Source organism: Cervus elaphus, chromosome 24 (genome assembly GCF_910594005.1).
Source record: "Cervus elaphus chromosome 24, mCerEla1.1, whole genome shotgun sequence".
NCBI lineage: Eukaryota > Metazoa > Chordata > Mammalia > Artiodactyla > Cervidae > Cervus > Cervus elaphus.
This window is the reverse complement of record NC_057838.1, coordinates 27,153,134-27,166,139: the sequence shown is the minus strand read 5'-3', so window position 1 is coordinate 27,166,139 and position 13,006 is coordinate 27,153,134. Positions and strand designations below refer to the sequence as shown.

General features: G+C 36.7%; 1 protein-coding gene across 4 annotated transcripts in view; it reads right to left on the bottom strand.

Moving 5' to 3' along the window:
- Positions 1–12,342, bottom strand: part of NKTR (natural killer cell triggering receptor) — a 40,573-nt gene extending 28,231 nt beyond the window's left edge. For 2 of the 4 annotated variants that reach the window (XM_043886140.1, XM_043886141.1), the window contains exons 1-5: positions 11,937–12,114; positions 11,727–11,807; positions 2,045–2,119; positions 1,378–1,485; positions 835–879 (exon numbers count right to left, since the gene is read on the bottom strand). In XM_043886140.1, the coding sequence (XP_043742075.1) occupies positions 835–879; positions 1,378–1,485; positions 2,045–2,119; positions 11,727–11,784 (286 nt within the window). In that variant the 5' untranslated portion in view covers positions 11,785–11,807; positions 11,937–12,114. Of the gene's footprint in view, positions 1–501; positions 530–834; positions 880–1,377; positions 1,486–2,044; positions 2,120–11,726; positions 11,808–11,936 lie in introns of those variants that run through there. The other 2 variants (XM_043886144.1, XM_043886142.1) reach the window with 2 other exon arrangements.
- Positions 12,343–13,006: the final 664 nt, after the last annotated feature.

Here is a 13,006-nt window from a genome sequence, read left to right as displayed (position 1 = left end):
TTTTCCCCCAAAAGAAATATAAAAGACTATTATAACACTGAAGCTATCATAGCATTAAAACCTAGTAATACTGGATCCCATTATAAATTTCTGCAACTGACTTTTCTAAGGCTTTTTGGGGCAAGTGTAATAGTTAGATTTATGCAAATACTACTGTAGGAATAAAATACAATCAGTTCTAGTATACAAAAGAAAACATACAAACCTTTGAGAAAGGAAGAGATACCAACTTTTATTCAAAGACACTGTTTGGCTTAGAGGGGAAAAGGAAAAAAACAAAAACAAAAAAACTAGACTCTTTACCCTGATGTGGAAATAATAACCCATTGGAAAAAGAAAAAAAGATACAGATGCATGTATGAAATAGTATACAGAGTTTTCCAAGTCTTCAAGCAATATAAGAAATCCAGTCACAACCTGACCCAGACTCTTCATAAATTTATTAGGAAGGGTGCAAGGGAAAAGAGTTGGAGTTTGTGTTACTGAGCTTCGTTCTCTTACCTTTTCATTTTGCAAAAGACCACATTCTCTATAAACAAAAGAATATGTTGACAGTTTTAGGCAGGAAGATAGGAGTTTTCATGTATATAGTTGCCTAACCTCCATGCTGAAAGTCATGTTTAACCATAAAGTTAGCCTTAATTAATCTTGTCAATTAAAAGTTATATATTACAATATAATTTATCCCCAAGTTCATGCAAATAAAGTATTTTCATGCAGCATTAGTTTCATGCAAAAAGTGAACTATAAGTAAACCTCTTCTCATTAAAAGTACATGATCAACTTGCTTTATATCAGAAATGAAACAGAAGACCATAAAATATTAAGCCTTACCTTTAAAATAACCACCATAAATTGATTCTCCACCTTTTCCATTACCTGAAAATAATGAGCTATGTTAAACAATAATGAAAACTAAAAAATATACTCGTATACATAAATTACTCTTTACAGTTTTAATTTGCTGAAGGAGTTAACACCTTGTAACTGCTGCAGATGATAGAAATTCTAATAATCCTCAATCAACCTCATTTTTAAACTATAAATCCAATTCCATTATAATAAAAAATTATCCCCACAACCCATTTATTTCAAACACTGACAAAACTCTAAAAGAATAAAACCAAATGAATAATACTTGGGCATTCACTAGAGGGTATTCACCAAACAACTGTATTAAAACTGCATAAAAACAAAACAAAAAACCTCTTAGTATTTTGCTTTTTATACATTCTTGGCTTACAACATTCATTCATCCAACAACTATTCACTGACCATCTAATATTTACATCACACTGTGACACAATATTTACAATTAAAATAATGAGGTGCTTTAGGAATTAATACAGTTATTAACAGCATAACTTTTAGCTCTACCTTCACTGAAGTCCCCACCCTGAATCATAAAGTTTTTAACCACACGATGGAATGTAGAACCTTTATAACATAACTTCTTCCCAGTTGTTTTCCCAAGGCCTTTCTCTCCTGGAAAAAAAAGAGAAATGAAGTTTAGCTACAAACATATCCTTTCAAGGGAAGGACCATCCAGTCAGCCCTTTGTCAAATTCCTCCCTTGTGTAGGGCACTCTAAGAGATAAAGCAACATTGTAAGTGTCTTTCCTCCCCATTTTATCTGTTTAAAAATATAAATCCAATTACATGTAACAACAACATCATTATGTTCTGCTTCTCTATCCTCTAATCGTAAATTTATTGTGAGATCTGGAAGGCTAAATTTGTTCAAAGTACTAAAATCTGTAAAATTCTATCAAAATAAATCAGTTTTGAATACATACACTATTATTTTTTAAACTACAATGTATAAAGATTCCATTACATATAGTAGTACTTCCTTTTTCATTTTTGAGACCATTTCTTTCTCCTCTCTTCAAGAAATGCTTCCCTGACTTCTTATCAGTGAAAATAATATTTTTTATTTTTCATTTCACAATCCATTACTTTTTAAGGAAAATAGCTATTCTGTTAAGCAAGGTAAAATTTTAAGCCAGGATTTCTCATTGGAAAAATCTAATAATTCATTTACCTGAGCATAGGCAAAGGAAGTTTTTGCATGTTTTTGGACATATATCTGAAAAGAGCTGAAACATAATTCGACCAACTGAAATAAAACACATGAAAAAACAGGTAAGCAAGTTGATTAAATGTATCATATTTATATGGGAGAAATAAAGAAACAAATTGAGAGGCCCATTTTTATCATTCATTTTAATTTTTTAAGAGATCCAACAGGAAAAGAATTTAACTAGGGAATACCAATTAATAAGAACCATACTATATTTATTAGCATTATGATTCACATGCAACCAAAGTGATTTCCATCCAGAACTGTGGGATTTTAAGTGTCTTTTAACAGGACCTTATTTTATTAGATCTCTCTTAGTATATTTCCTACCTGAACTATTAATCTTTAAAGATATTCTCAATAACAGTTGTCTGATTTATGCCTAAATCCCTCCAGTGACGACAGCACATCACAGTCACTCGGGCTAGTACCAGCAGAAGAAAGTTCTGTCCTCTACTTTCAGCTTTTTACCTTTAGGCAAGAACTGTTCACAGCCAACCCCTGAACTGGCACTCACAACTAAAAATCACATTAAATTCCCTGAGAGAGCAGAAAGAGAATAGGTCATGGTTCTGAAAAACTAATCAACAAACAAACAAGAAACAACAGAAGCAAGTCTGCAAATTCGACTTAATTATGCAATAAACAATCTGCCTACCAGTGCAGGAAATTCGGGTTCGATCTCTGGGTCAGGGAAGATCCCCTGGAGGAGGAAATTGCAACCCACTCCAGTATTCTTGCCCAGAGAATCCCATGAACAGAAGAGCCTGACAGGCTACAGTCCATGGGGTTGCAAAGAGTCAGACGGAACTAAGCATGCCTCCCATGCCAATAGAGAAGTGTTTCACAAATCTGTTCATCTCAGGACTTCTTTAAACTCTTAAAAATGATTAAAGCTTTTAAAATGTGGGTTATATTTTTGATATTTACTGTATTATAAATTAAAACTCAGAAATTTTCAAAACAAGAATACTTAGGTACCCATTCCATCAGCTGTCAGAGCGGTGACATCATTACATATTCTGTAATGTCTGGAAAACTCAACTTGTGAATGAGAGTGCAAGGGGCAAATCATATTATTTTAAAAACTGTTTCGACTTTGCCCTCCCGTCAATAAAATAAGAAAGGGAATTTTGAATTACAACCATTTTCCTGAGTCCCTTTTCCCTTTATTCTATAAAAGCTTTTCCATTATGAACATTTGCACATAGTCAAGACTTGTAGAATAAATCAAAATTAACTGGATCAAGCATAACCCAGTACAGACACAAAATGCCTTGATTTATTGTATCACTAGATTTTACTTTATTCCTGGCCATGTCAGTTAGTTACTCTGAGGACAAAACAAGGTTACTGTGTAAGAAACAACCTTAAAGGATAAAAAGTGGAAGAATGCAATCATATAAGAAAACTCTCCCATGTCAGCACTGCCAAATCGAGTGCTGGAATCAAATTTAATGCAATTTCAAAACCTTCTAGCTGATCTTGATGTCTAAAGAAATGAAGAAAAAGTTAAAAAAGCAAAAAGGAAGATAGCAGTGTATCTAAAAACATTTCAGAATTTTAGGAAATGCATGTCACATCAGTAATATTAACTACTACTCTTTGTATTTACATAAAAATAATTTACAAGTGTAACAAGAGTATTTCCATCACTCATAAATCCCTAAGAAATGGCTGGCTAGCTTTGCAAAACCATCTAGCTTTGCAAACTACATACATAGGTCTTTGGAATCTCCTTAAGATAGATGCTTTTCAGAATAAAAGATATAATCAAAACAACTGAAACTTCACCTTTTCTCTAGGACTGTAGTAATTTCAATAAAGAGTTTTTTCCCCCAAAGTCTTTAATGCCTCCAAATGAAAACTGATGAAAATTTCAAATATTTTTAGTTTCTCCTTTACAGGTAATTATGAACCCTCTAGTGGTACAATATATATGAAAACAGTTAAATGTAATTACTTACATTTCCAGGTCTAATATTCAGAGAGGGATAGCTAACTACAAAGATTTTTTTAAAAATACTCACCTCTAATACCCTACTCTCTAACCTGATGAAGAAACAAAGTATCTATTGAACTTTCACACTCATGGGGCAATGGTTAGAGCAGAAATTCTGTCTCTGCCATGGCACTGTGTTGTTAAGAGCAAAAGAAAAAAACATGAACAAAACCAAACTGTTTTGGGCGCAATATTACAGTACAAGGTTTAAAACACTGCTAAAGACTCTAAAGTAAATGATGTACCTATCAGAACTGTTAAAAAAAAAATTCTGAATCATACTGGACATCTAGTTCATCCACTATTGTCAGAATTCCATTTGCAACAACACTGACAGATGAATACCAACAAATGTAGAAAAATAGCTGAAAAGCACAGGGATTCAAACAGGAGTAGGAGGTAAGAGACAAGGAATAGCCATCCTACGTTAAAGGCAGAAAAGGAGAAAAATCTTTATATTTCACGTGGAGATTTGAGGCAGAGAAAAGGAAGAAAAAGGATAGTGCTAAGAAGCCAATTTTCTCCTCTCAAAGTCCCCATAAAAATCCATATGACAACTCTCAGAATGGGAGAAAACAACAGCAAATGAAACACGAAAGAAAGGATTAATTTCCAAAATATACAAGCAGCTCATACAACTCAATACCAGAAAAACAAACAACTCAATCAAAAAGTGGGAAAAAGACTTAAACAGACATTTCTCCAAAGACAACATACAGATGGCTAACAAACACATGAAAAGATGCTCAACATCGCTCATTATTAGAGAAATGTAAATCAAAACTACAATGAGATATCACCTCACACCTGTCAGAATGGCCATCGTCAAGAAGCCTACAAACAATAAATGTTGGAGAGGGTATGGAGAAAAGGGAATGCTCTTGCACTGTTGGTGGGAATGTAAACTGATACAGCCACTAAGGAAGGCAGTATGGAGATTCCTTAAAAAAAAAATAGGAAAAAAAAACTACCATATGACCCAGCCCCACTCCTAGGCATATAACCTGAGGAAACCAAAATTGAAAAAGACATATGTATCCCATTGTTCATTGCAGCACTATTTACAATAGCTAAGATATGGAAGCAAACTAGATGTCCATTGACAGATGAATGGATAAAGAGGTTGTGGTACATATACACAATGGAATATTACTCAGCCATAAAAAGGAATGCGTTTGTCAGTTCTGATAAGGTGGATGAAACTAGAACCTATTATACAGAGTGAAGTGAGTCAGAAAGAGAAAGATAAACGTTGTATTCTAACACATATACACTGAATCTAGAAAAATGGTACTGAAGAATTTATTTAAAGGGCAGCAATGGAGAAACAGACATAGAGACTTACTGACGTGGGGAAAGGGGAGGAGAGGGTGAGATGTATGGAAAGAGTAACAAGGAAACTTACATTACCACATGTAAAATAGCCTACGGCAATTTACTGTATGGCTCAGGAAACTCAAACAGGGGCTCTGTAACAATCTAGAAGGGTGGGATGAGGCAGGAGATGGGAGGTTCAAGAGGGAGGGGATATATAGGGAGGGGATATATGTATACCTATGGCTGATTTATGTTGAGGTTTGACAGAAAACAACAAAATTCTGTAAATCAATTATCTTTCAATTAAAAAAATAAATTTAATAAAAAAAATCCATATGAATTTGCCTTCACAACCTTTCAACCAGGCCTGTGGTTATTACTGGGATCCTCTGGGCCCAATTTATAAAAAAATAAGGAGAAAAGGGGGTAAAGGAGAACCTTCTTGCTTACAGAAATGGTAACAAGCCTTTGCCCTAAAATTGAACATGAGCTCAGTGCTCAAGCTCACGTTCACGCAAATGCACTAATTAAAGCAACTTAAAAAACAAGTGTGTCACATGCTGTGCTAGGTTCTTTACAAATACAGGCAGCTCTGCAATAACATGAAAAAATTGAAAAACTGCATTATCAAAAAATCACATATAAAGACAACTGTTTCCATGGGACAATGTGAACTGGGGACAAGGGAATTTCAGGTTCTAGTAAAAAAGATTTTCTATCTGAGAAGTATCAATGATAAAGGCATGCTTTTAGTTATAACAATATCTTATAAAATTTAAACATCACTGAGGAAATCCTACAACTTATCACACCTCACTCTGACCTTTCTCAGCACTGTCATTAGCATAACCCTCCTTGTGGTCTTTCAAGTAACTATTAGAGGAGAATAACTCAAAACAGCAGGGCTGCTCACCATCCTTCTCTCCCACACACCAGTTCCCCTCCTTGCTATCTGTGTCACAACACAAACAGTAATCTGCCTAAGAAAAATTGCGCTCCTTAATTGATTAGAATAAATTCATTTTAAAAATACGATCTTTAAAACACGTGGTTATATTATTTAATTACTCTTTTCAAGAACCTTACCATGCAAGCAATACTGCACTGACGTCTTATTAGTTTATGTGTATATACAAAAGGGAGAAATCATTTAAATGGCGCAAACCACCGCATCCAGAGTCACTGAGTCACTGTATTCACAAGCTTATGACCCAGTGCATGCTTGAGATGGGAGATTCATTTCTCCCGGTCCCCCAGTACAAATCAGGTCTCATATGCCTTGCTCTACCTCAGAGTAGAAGTTATTTTGGGTATTAGTCTAAAGTTTAAAGGTTAATTTTGAATACAAGCAAATTTTGCTGTTACTTTAGAAACACAATAACGACTTTATAGTACTTCCATTTACAAAGAGGTCAGACGGCTTTCTCTTGGTCATAAGCAGTACTCAAACATTTGTCTTCTTTACTTTAAACTTGTTTCTCAGTTTCAGTTCCAAATACTCTGTAGTGTTTACTAAGAACATATTTTTAGTTTCTTTAATGCATGTGAACCTTGAGCAGTAAATTTAAAACATCCATTTCAATGATATTTCCATTTTACCTATTTTGATAATTGCCAGGGTTTTATGACATTGTTCTGAGGCCCACATAAACAAAACTCTAAAGTCAAACATTCTTTTTTTTTTTTCAAGCATTCTTTTAAAGAAACACCTTGGTTACCATTTTAGAAAACCAACTTGAAGTCTCTGACAAATACAAAATAAGTAACATTCTATTCAAGAAGGGGGCTATATTTTTTAAAATATCAATCTCATAAAAGACAAAAGCTATGAAAATGGAGGGTAAAGAGACATGATAGCTGAATGTAATATTTGAGGCTAGACTGGAATTTTGTACTGGAGGGGAAAGAATGATATGAATGAATTTTTAGGCCAACCAACAAAAACAGAATACAGAGATAGTAGATTAAAGTATTGTATCCATATAAATTTATGAAGTTGACAATTGCATTGTGGTTATGTTGGAGAATACCCCTTTATTGTCTTTGAAAAATTTTTTAAATGTTTAAGACTCTCTTAATGAATATTTCTATTCTTAATAAATACACGCACGTACTTAGGGGTAAAGAGCCATGATGTGGGTAACGTACCTTCAAATGATTCAGAAAAAACTGCGTTTAGAGAGAAAGAGATTAATAAAGCAAATGGTATAGAATGTAAATAGGTGAATCTAGGTAAAGAATAGATTGGCATTCTTTTTACTGCTTTTACTTTTCAACGTCCTATAAACGTGAAATTACATTCAAACAAAAAGTTTAAAACAATGCAGATAAAACCCAATGCTTGAGTTCTATGAAAGCATGTGTCTATATCAGCAGTTCTCAAACTTTTTGGTCTCAGAATCCCTCTACATGTTAAGCAATTACTGAAGACTTTATAAAGACATTTTAATAGGTTCTTTTGGCTATGCTAGGTCTTTGTTGCTACACAGGCTTTTCTTTAGCTGCAGCAAGAGGGGACTAGTCTCCAGTTGCAGTGCACGGGTTCCTCATTGAGGTGGCTTCTCTCGTCGAGGAGCACAGGCTCTAGGGCGCACAGGGTTCAGTAGCTACAGCTTCTAGGCCTTAGAGCACAGGCTCAGTAGTTGTGGCCCACGGGCTTAGTTGTTCTGCGGCAGATGGGATCTTCCCAGACCAGGGATTGAACCCATGTCTCCTGCACTGGCAGGCAGTTTCTTTACTACTGAGCCACCAGGGAAGCCCAACATGAGTTCTTTTTTAATAATTGACATTTTGAAATATGAACAAAAAACTTTATGAGTGTTATCTTTTACATTTTTGCAAATCTCATTTCATGAGATTTCCTTATTTCACGTCTAGTGTAATAAAAGACAGATTTTCCTATCTACTTCCGCATTTAATCTGTTGTGTCACCACTGCCTTTGAAAAACTCTATTGAATACTAACAGAAATGGGAGTGAAAAAATTGGAGTTTGACTTCTGGTGTCATGATAGCATCTCCCAGTTTGAAAACAAAAAAAGGTCTACACCATTACATTACTATAATGTAATATATTACAACTATAATTTATTTTAAAATACCTTATATAGACATTCTCATATAAAGTAATCATATGAGTTTTAAAACTATACTTCAGGCCTCTAAGAAACACACAGCCTCCAGGGGGGTGATAAATCAAAGGCTGTCCTCCAGAGGTGACTTCTAATACTGCTTTTGCTATCTTTATCTCTAATCAACTAGTAATTAGTAAAATGAATGCTTAAAATCTGTTTATATTGGCAAACTGGTAATGTCTGGAACATAAAGATTGAATAAAAACATTTGGAGATAATCCATACCCTTCCATTAATAGGACATAAATCTGGAGTCACCCTTTGGAGTGGAACCTAAGGCTGGGTCCATCAAAAGGGTCCTGGGTCTAGTCAAGATTTAAGAGGATTCTGGTGCACGAAACTAAAAGATTTGCATGACAATTTTCAAGATCAGAAATCTACCACATAAAGAGTACCTGGAGCACTGAAAATGACTTCATCAGACTTACAGAACTGGTTTTATGACCTACGTGTGTGTATACTTGCTTGTCAACATCTACATATAGCATATGTGACTTGCTTTCACTGTGACCTGGTAGCTCGCTTTTAAGCAACTGGCTCATTTAATTTTAAGCTGTCAAACAACATCGTCCTTTAATTTAGTATCTGTGGGATCTGTAGTAATATCACTTTTACTCCTCATGTTGATAATTTGTGCCTGTTGTCTTTTTTTCTGTGGCCAGTTGGGCTAGGAGTTTTATCAATTTTACTGTTATTTCAAAGAACCAGATTTTCTTTCTTTTTTTTTTTTTTCCAGATTTTCATTTCATTGATGTTTTGTTTTCTTTTTTCAGAGGTTCTGTTTATTTTTTCTGACAGGCAGGCCCACCCTTCTTTGACTTAATATTAGTTCTCTCTATGGTTGTTAGTGGTTGGTTAAACTGATTACTTTTCAGGGCAGACATGAAATAGGAATCTAGCTTTTCCTTTTTTGGTGCTTCAGAAACTTATCTTTTACTTGCCTTTTTCAGATCTTGTATCAAGAAGTGAAATACTGGAGCCCAGGGAACAGGTTTTAGATATCTGGTGCAAACTGATTTAAGCCAGTTTAGTCAAAAATGGCTATTAAGTTTTTAGAGCATATCAAGGAGTCACCAATTAGTTAACGGCTGTTGACTGCCTTTCAAACTACCAAAACTCAGTGAAAGAGAAGTAACAACATGAATAGTTCTGTAACTATACTCACATAATTTAAAGACATTCCTCTTTTAACATATACTTGCATTCATTTGGTGGCTTTACAATTCAAAAGTCTCATTTGTTTGCTATAAAATATACAAACTTAAAAAAAAAAAAAAAGAAAAAAAAAATATACAAACTTCCATTGACAGGAATGGAAAATACACACTGTGCTGTGTTCAGCCCAATTTTTATCAGTACTTTTTGATCTCTCATTAATATAGACAACATAGCTACTCATTAAAGGATCTTTACTTATCAAAGTAAATAAAAGATATTACTTTGTATCAAGCAAATTATTAACTATAGGAGAAGACAAGAGTTATTACTTGAATAAGTACTCAATGACATACATACTAATGGTTAAATAATACAAAGCAGGACACCTCATTTCAAACAACCGAAGTGATCCTTACAAGTTGCATAAAAATCAAGTACTTACTACTTAGATAATATACTGAAAAGTGCTAGAGAAATATCAATATTATATATGAAACTGAACCATATTAAATTGCCAGTTATCAACTGGTTCAACCTAGAACAATGCAAGCATTCCTTGTTTTATATATGGTTCAGTGTTCTCAAGAGTTCTAGTCACTTCTACCAGAATGATATTATAATACTGGGGATCAAAGTTCATTTTACATTTACCAAACATATTCTGGAGATTTTTCACAACAAAAGTTATTTGTGAAAGTAGGATATGAACGTGTACAAGAAAAGGAGTACTTTCCAGGGCTAGAGAACCTTTATTTGACCTCTACTTTCCAGGACTATGCTATTTTTAACTCTTAAAATAAGCCTTGTTATTCAAAACGAAAATTCACTACAGAATAAGGATTAAGAGCTTCGAGGTACAAAAGATGAAGAGAGAATGCAACAAAAATTTCTAAGATCACATCATTCCTTTGCTCAAAACATTTTATCTCACGGAGTCAAAGTTCTTACTCTGGCCTTTACTCATTTTCTGCTACTCACTTGCCTCCTTCACTCCTCAAACAAGAAGGTACACTTTTTTGTCAAGGCCTTCATATTATCTGTTCCTCTATCAGGAAGGTTCTTCTCAGAGATATGCACACCCTTACCTTCTCCTTCAGGTCTGCTTAAATGTCATCCTCTCAAAATGTCCTTTTCTGACCAATCTATCAAAACAGTACCCCCTATTACAAGACGCTTATTTTTTTTCTGGTTTATTGTCCGTCTTCCTCCAACAGAATATAAACTACAAGGAAGAGAGGCCTTTGTTCTATGCATTGCTATATCCTCAGTCTAGAACAGTAGCATGCACAATCTGCTGAACAAGATCTGCAAAAAGACTGTATATATGCTTCCAACTAAAAGTTCCGTCACAGTATAAAAAAAAAAAGGCTAAGAAAACTGGAACCTTGCACGCTCTGCTATGTAGAATGAAGTTAACTACCCTTGAGAAGAAAATATCTAATTTTCAAAAAAATATACTAAGAAACGGTGGATTCCCTAAAGAAAACAGTAGTGGAAGAGAACACACGCTGCAAGTCTGTTGATACTAAATGCTTTGGTTTATCGCCCAAGACTTGTGCTAAGTCATTAGCCCACGAACCAAGGAATTCTGGCTAAAGACACTTACGGAAAAATAAAAACAACGTTAACCTATTAAGGATGCACAAGAATTAGAAAATATACAACGTACGAGTCCAAAGCTCATAGTACAGAGCGAGATACCAGAAACTGAAATTGGGAGTGTTTGTTCCTTAGAGATATTGTGAGAGACAAAGTCCAAAAAGGATCGCAACCCTTTTCCTGGCGCTAAGGCAAGGCAGGAACACTCAGGAGGGGTGCGGGGGGACAAGGAGTTTGGGAGGACGAGGCCTGGACTCCGATTAGATTGTATCCGGACCACCCTCCTCTCCACAGATTTTCCCTCAGGAGAAAAGGGACTACGGACTGCGCCTACCAGTTCCCAAAAAAGCTTGGGGGAGGGTTGATGAAGGTAGACCCCTCCCCTTCCCCAAGGCAAGCCTCGGCCCCGCAGGGCTCCCCAGTGGCCCGGCTCACCCGGCTCCCGGTTGATTTCGATGTCGAAGTGGCATTGCGGCCGGTCCTGCGCCCCCATAACGACCGAGGCGGCAGCAAAAGCTGGGAGAGATGGGGAGGAAAGCGGTCAGGGCGGGGGCTAGGGCGGGGGGTGGGGCGGAGCCCGCGCCTCAGTCACCTCCCGCCGGCCTGTCGCGACAGCGCCTGAGGCCGAGACCGGCTCCCTCTCACCTCAGGCCTCCCGGCTCCCATGGAGTGCGCACACACATGCAGCCGCGCTCTTCACCTGGCTGGCCTCCAGCCTGAGACCTGCCAGTGAGCAGAAGAGAAAGCGCTGCCACCGTGGCCGGAGCCAAACACCACTAACGGACCGCCACCCCCGCCCCCAGGCGGGTCTCCTATTGCCACGCTAAACCCCGCGAGAGCCGAAACAAATACCGCGAGAGCACGTACTCGAAGGCGGTGGTTAACAGAAGCGGCTACGCCTACGTGAGAATGCCTGGGAGCTCGGGTCCCGAGCTCCTATACCTGAGCTGGTTCTTTTTTGCTCCGCCCATTTCCTCCTTTACATTGGAATCAGTCGCCAACTCTGGGAGCCCCCGACGCGCCTGCGCTACTTCCTGTCGTCCTTTCTCAAGGGCCGTGTCAAAGTATTTGCAGATATCGCGAGGCTTCCCTGTTGTCCATAGCTGCAGAAGAGGCTGGAGAATGAAGTCGTTGAGGATCGGCAGACCGACAGTTTTGACTTTTTTACTCAGGGAGTAGTTTTGACACTATCCTGTTAGACTATTTGTCTCACTTCAAAGGCCGTTTAGGTACGGTCGTACGTGCGTTTCCGCTTTGGGGGCCAGCGTCGTGGGCATGGTGTTCAACGCCCTCTTTTCTAAATTGTCAGTTCAAGACCTTTGCCCTTATTTTAATCACGTTCTTCGTCTTATAGAAAGCAAGAATTCTGTATTATTTAACGTGTTGTTAAACGATGTATGTATAGATTCTGAATAAAAATCCCTTGCTAGGTTTATGTAATTGTGAATATTTTCTCCCAGTCTGTCTTGCCTTTTCATTGTTTTGATAGTGGCTTGTGGAAAGCAGTTTTTTTAATTTTTTATGAAGTCATTTGATCACCTTTTCTTTTATGGTTTGTGCTTCTCTGTGTAAGAAATCTCTGCCTACCCCAAGCTCATGAAGATTTTCTCCTGTGTTTCCTTTTAGAAATTTTATAACCCTGTCTTTTTGGTGTAAGTCTATGATGTGTCAGCATTTGTGGATATGGTGTCAGGCAGAAGCTGAAGTTATTTTTT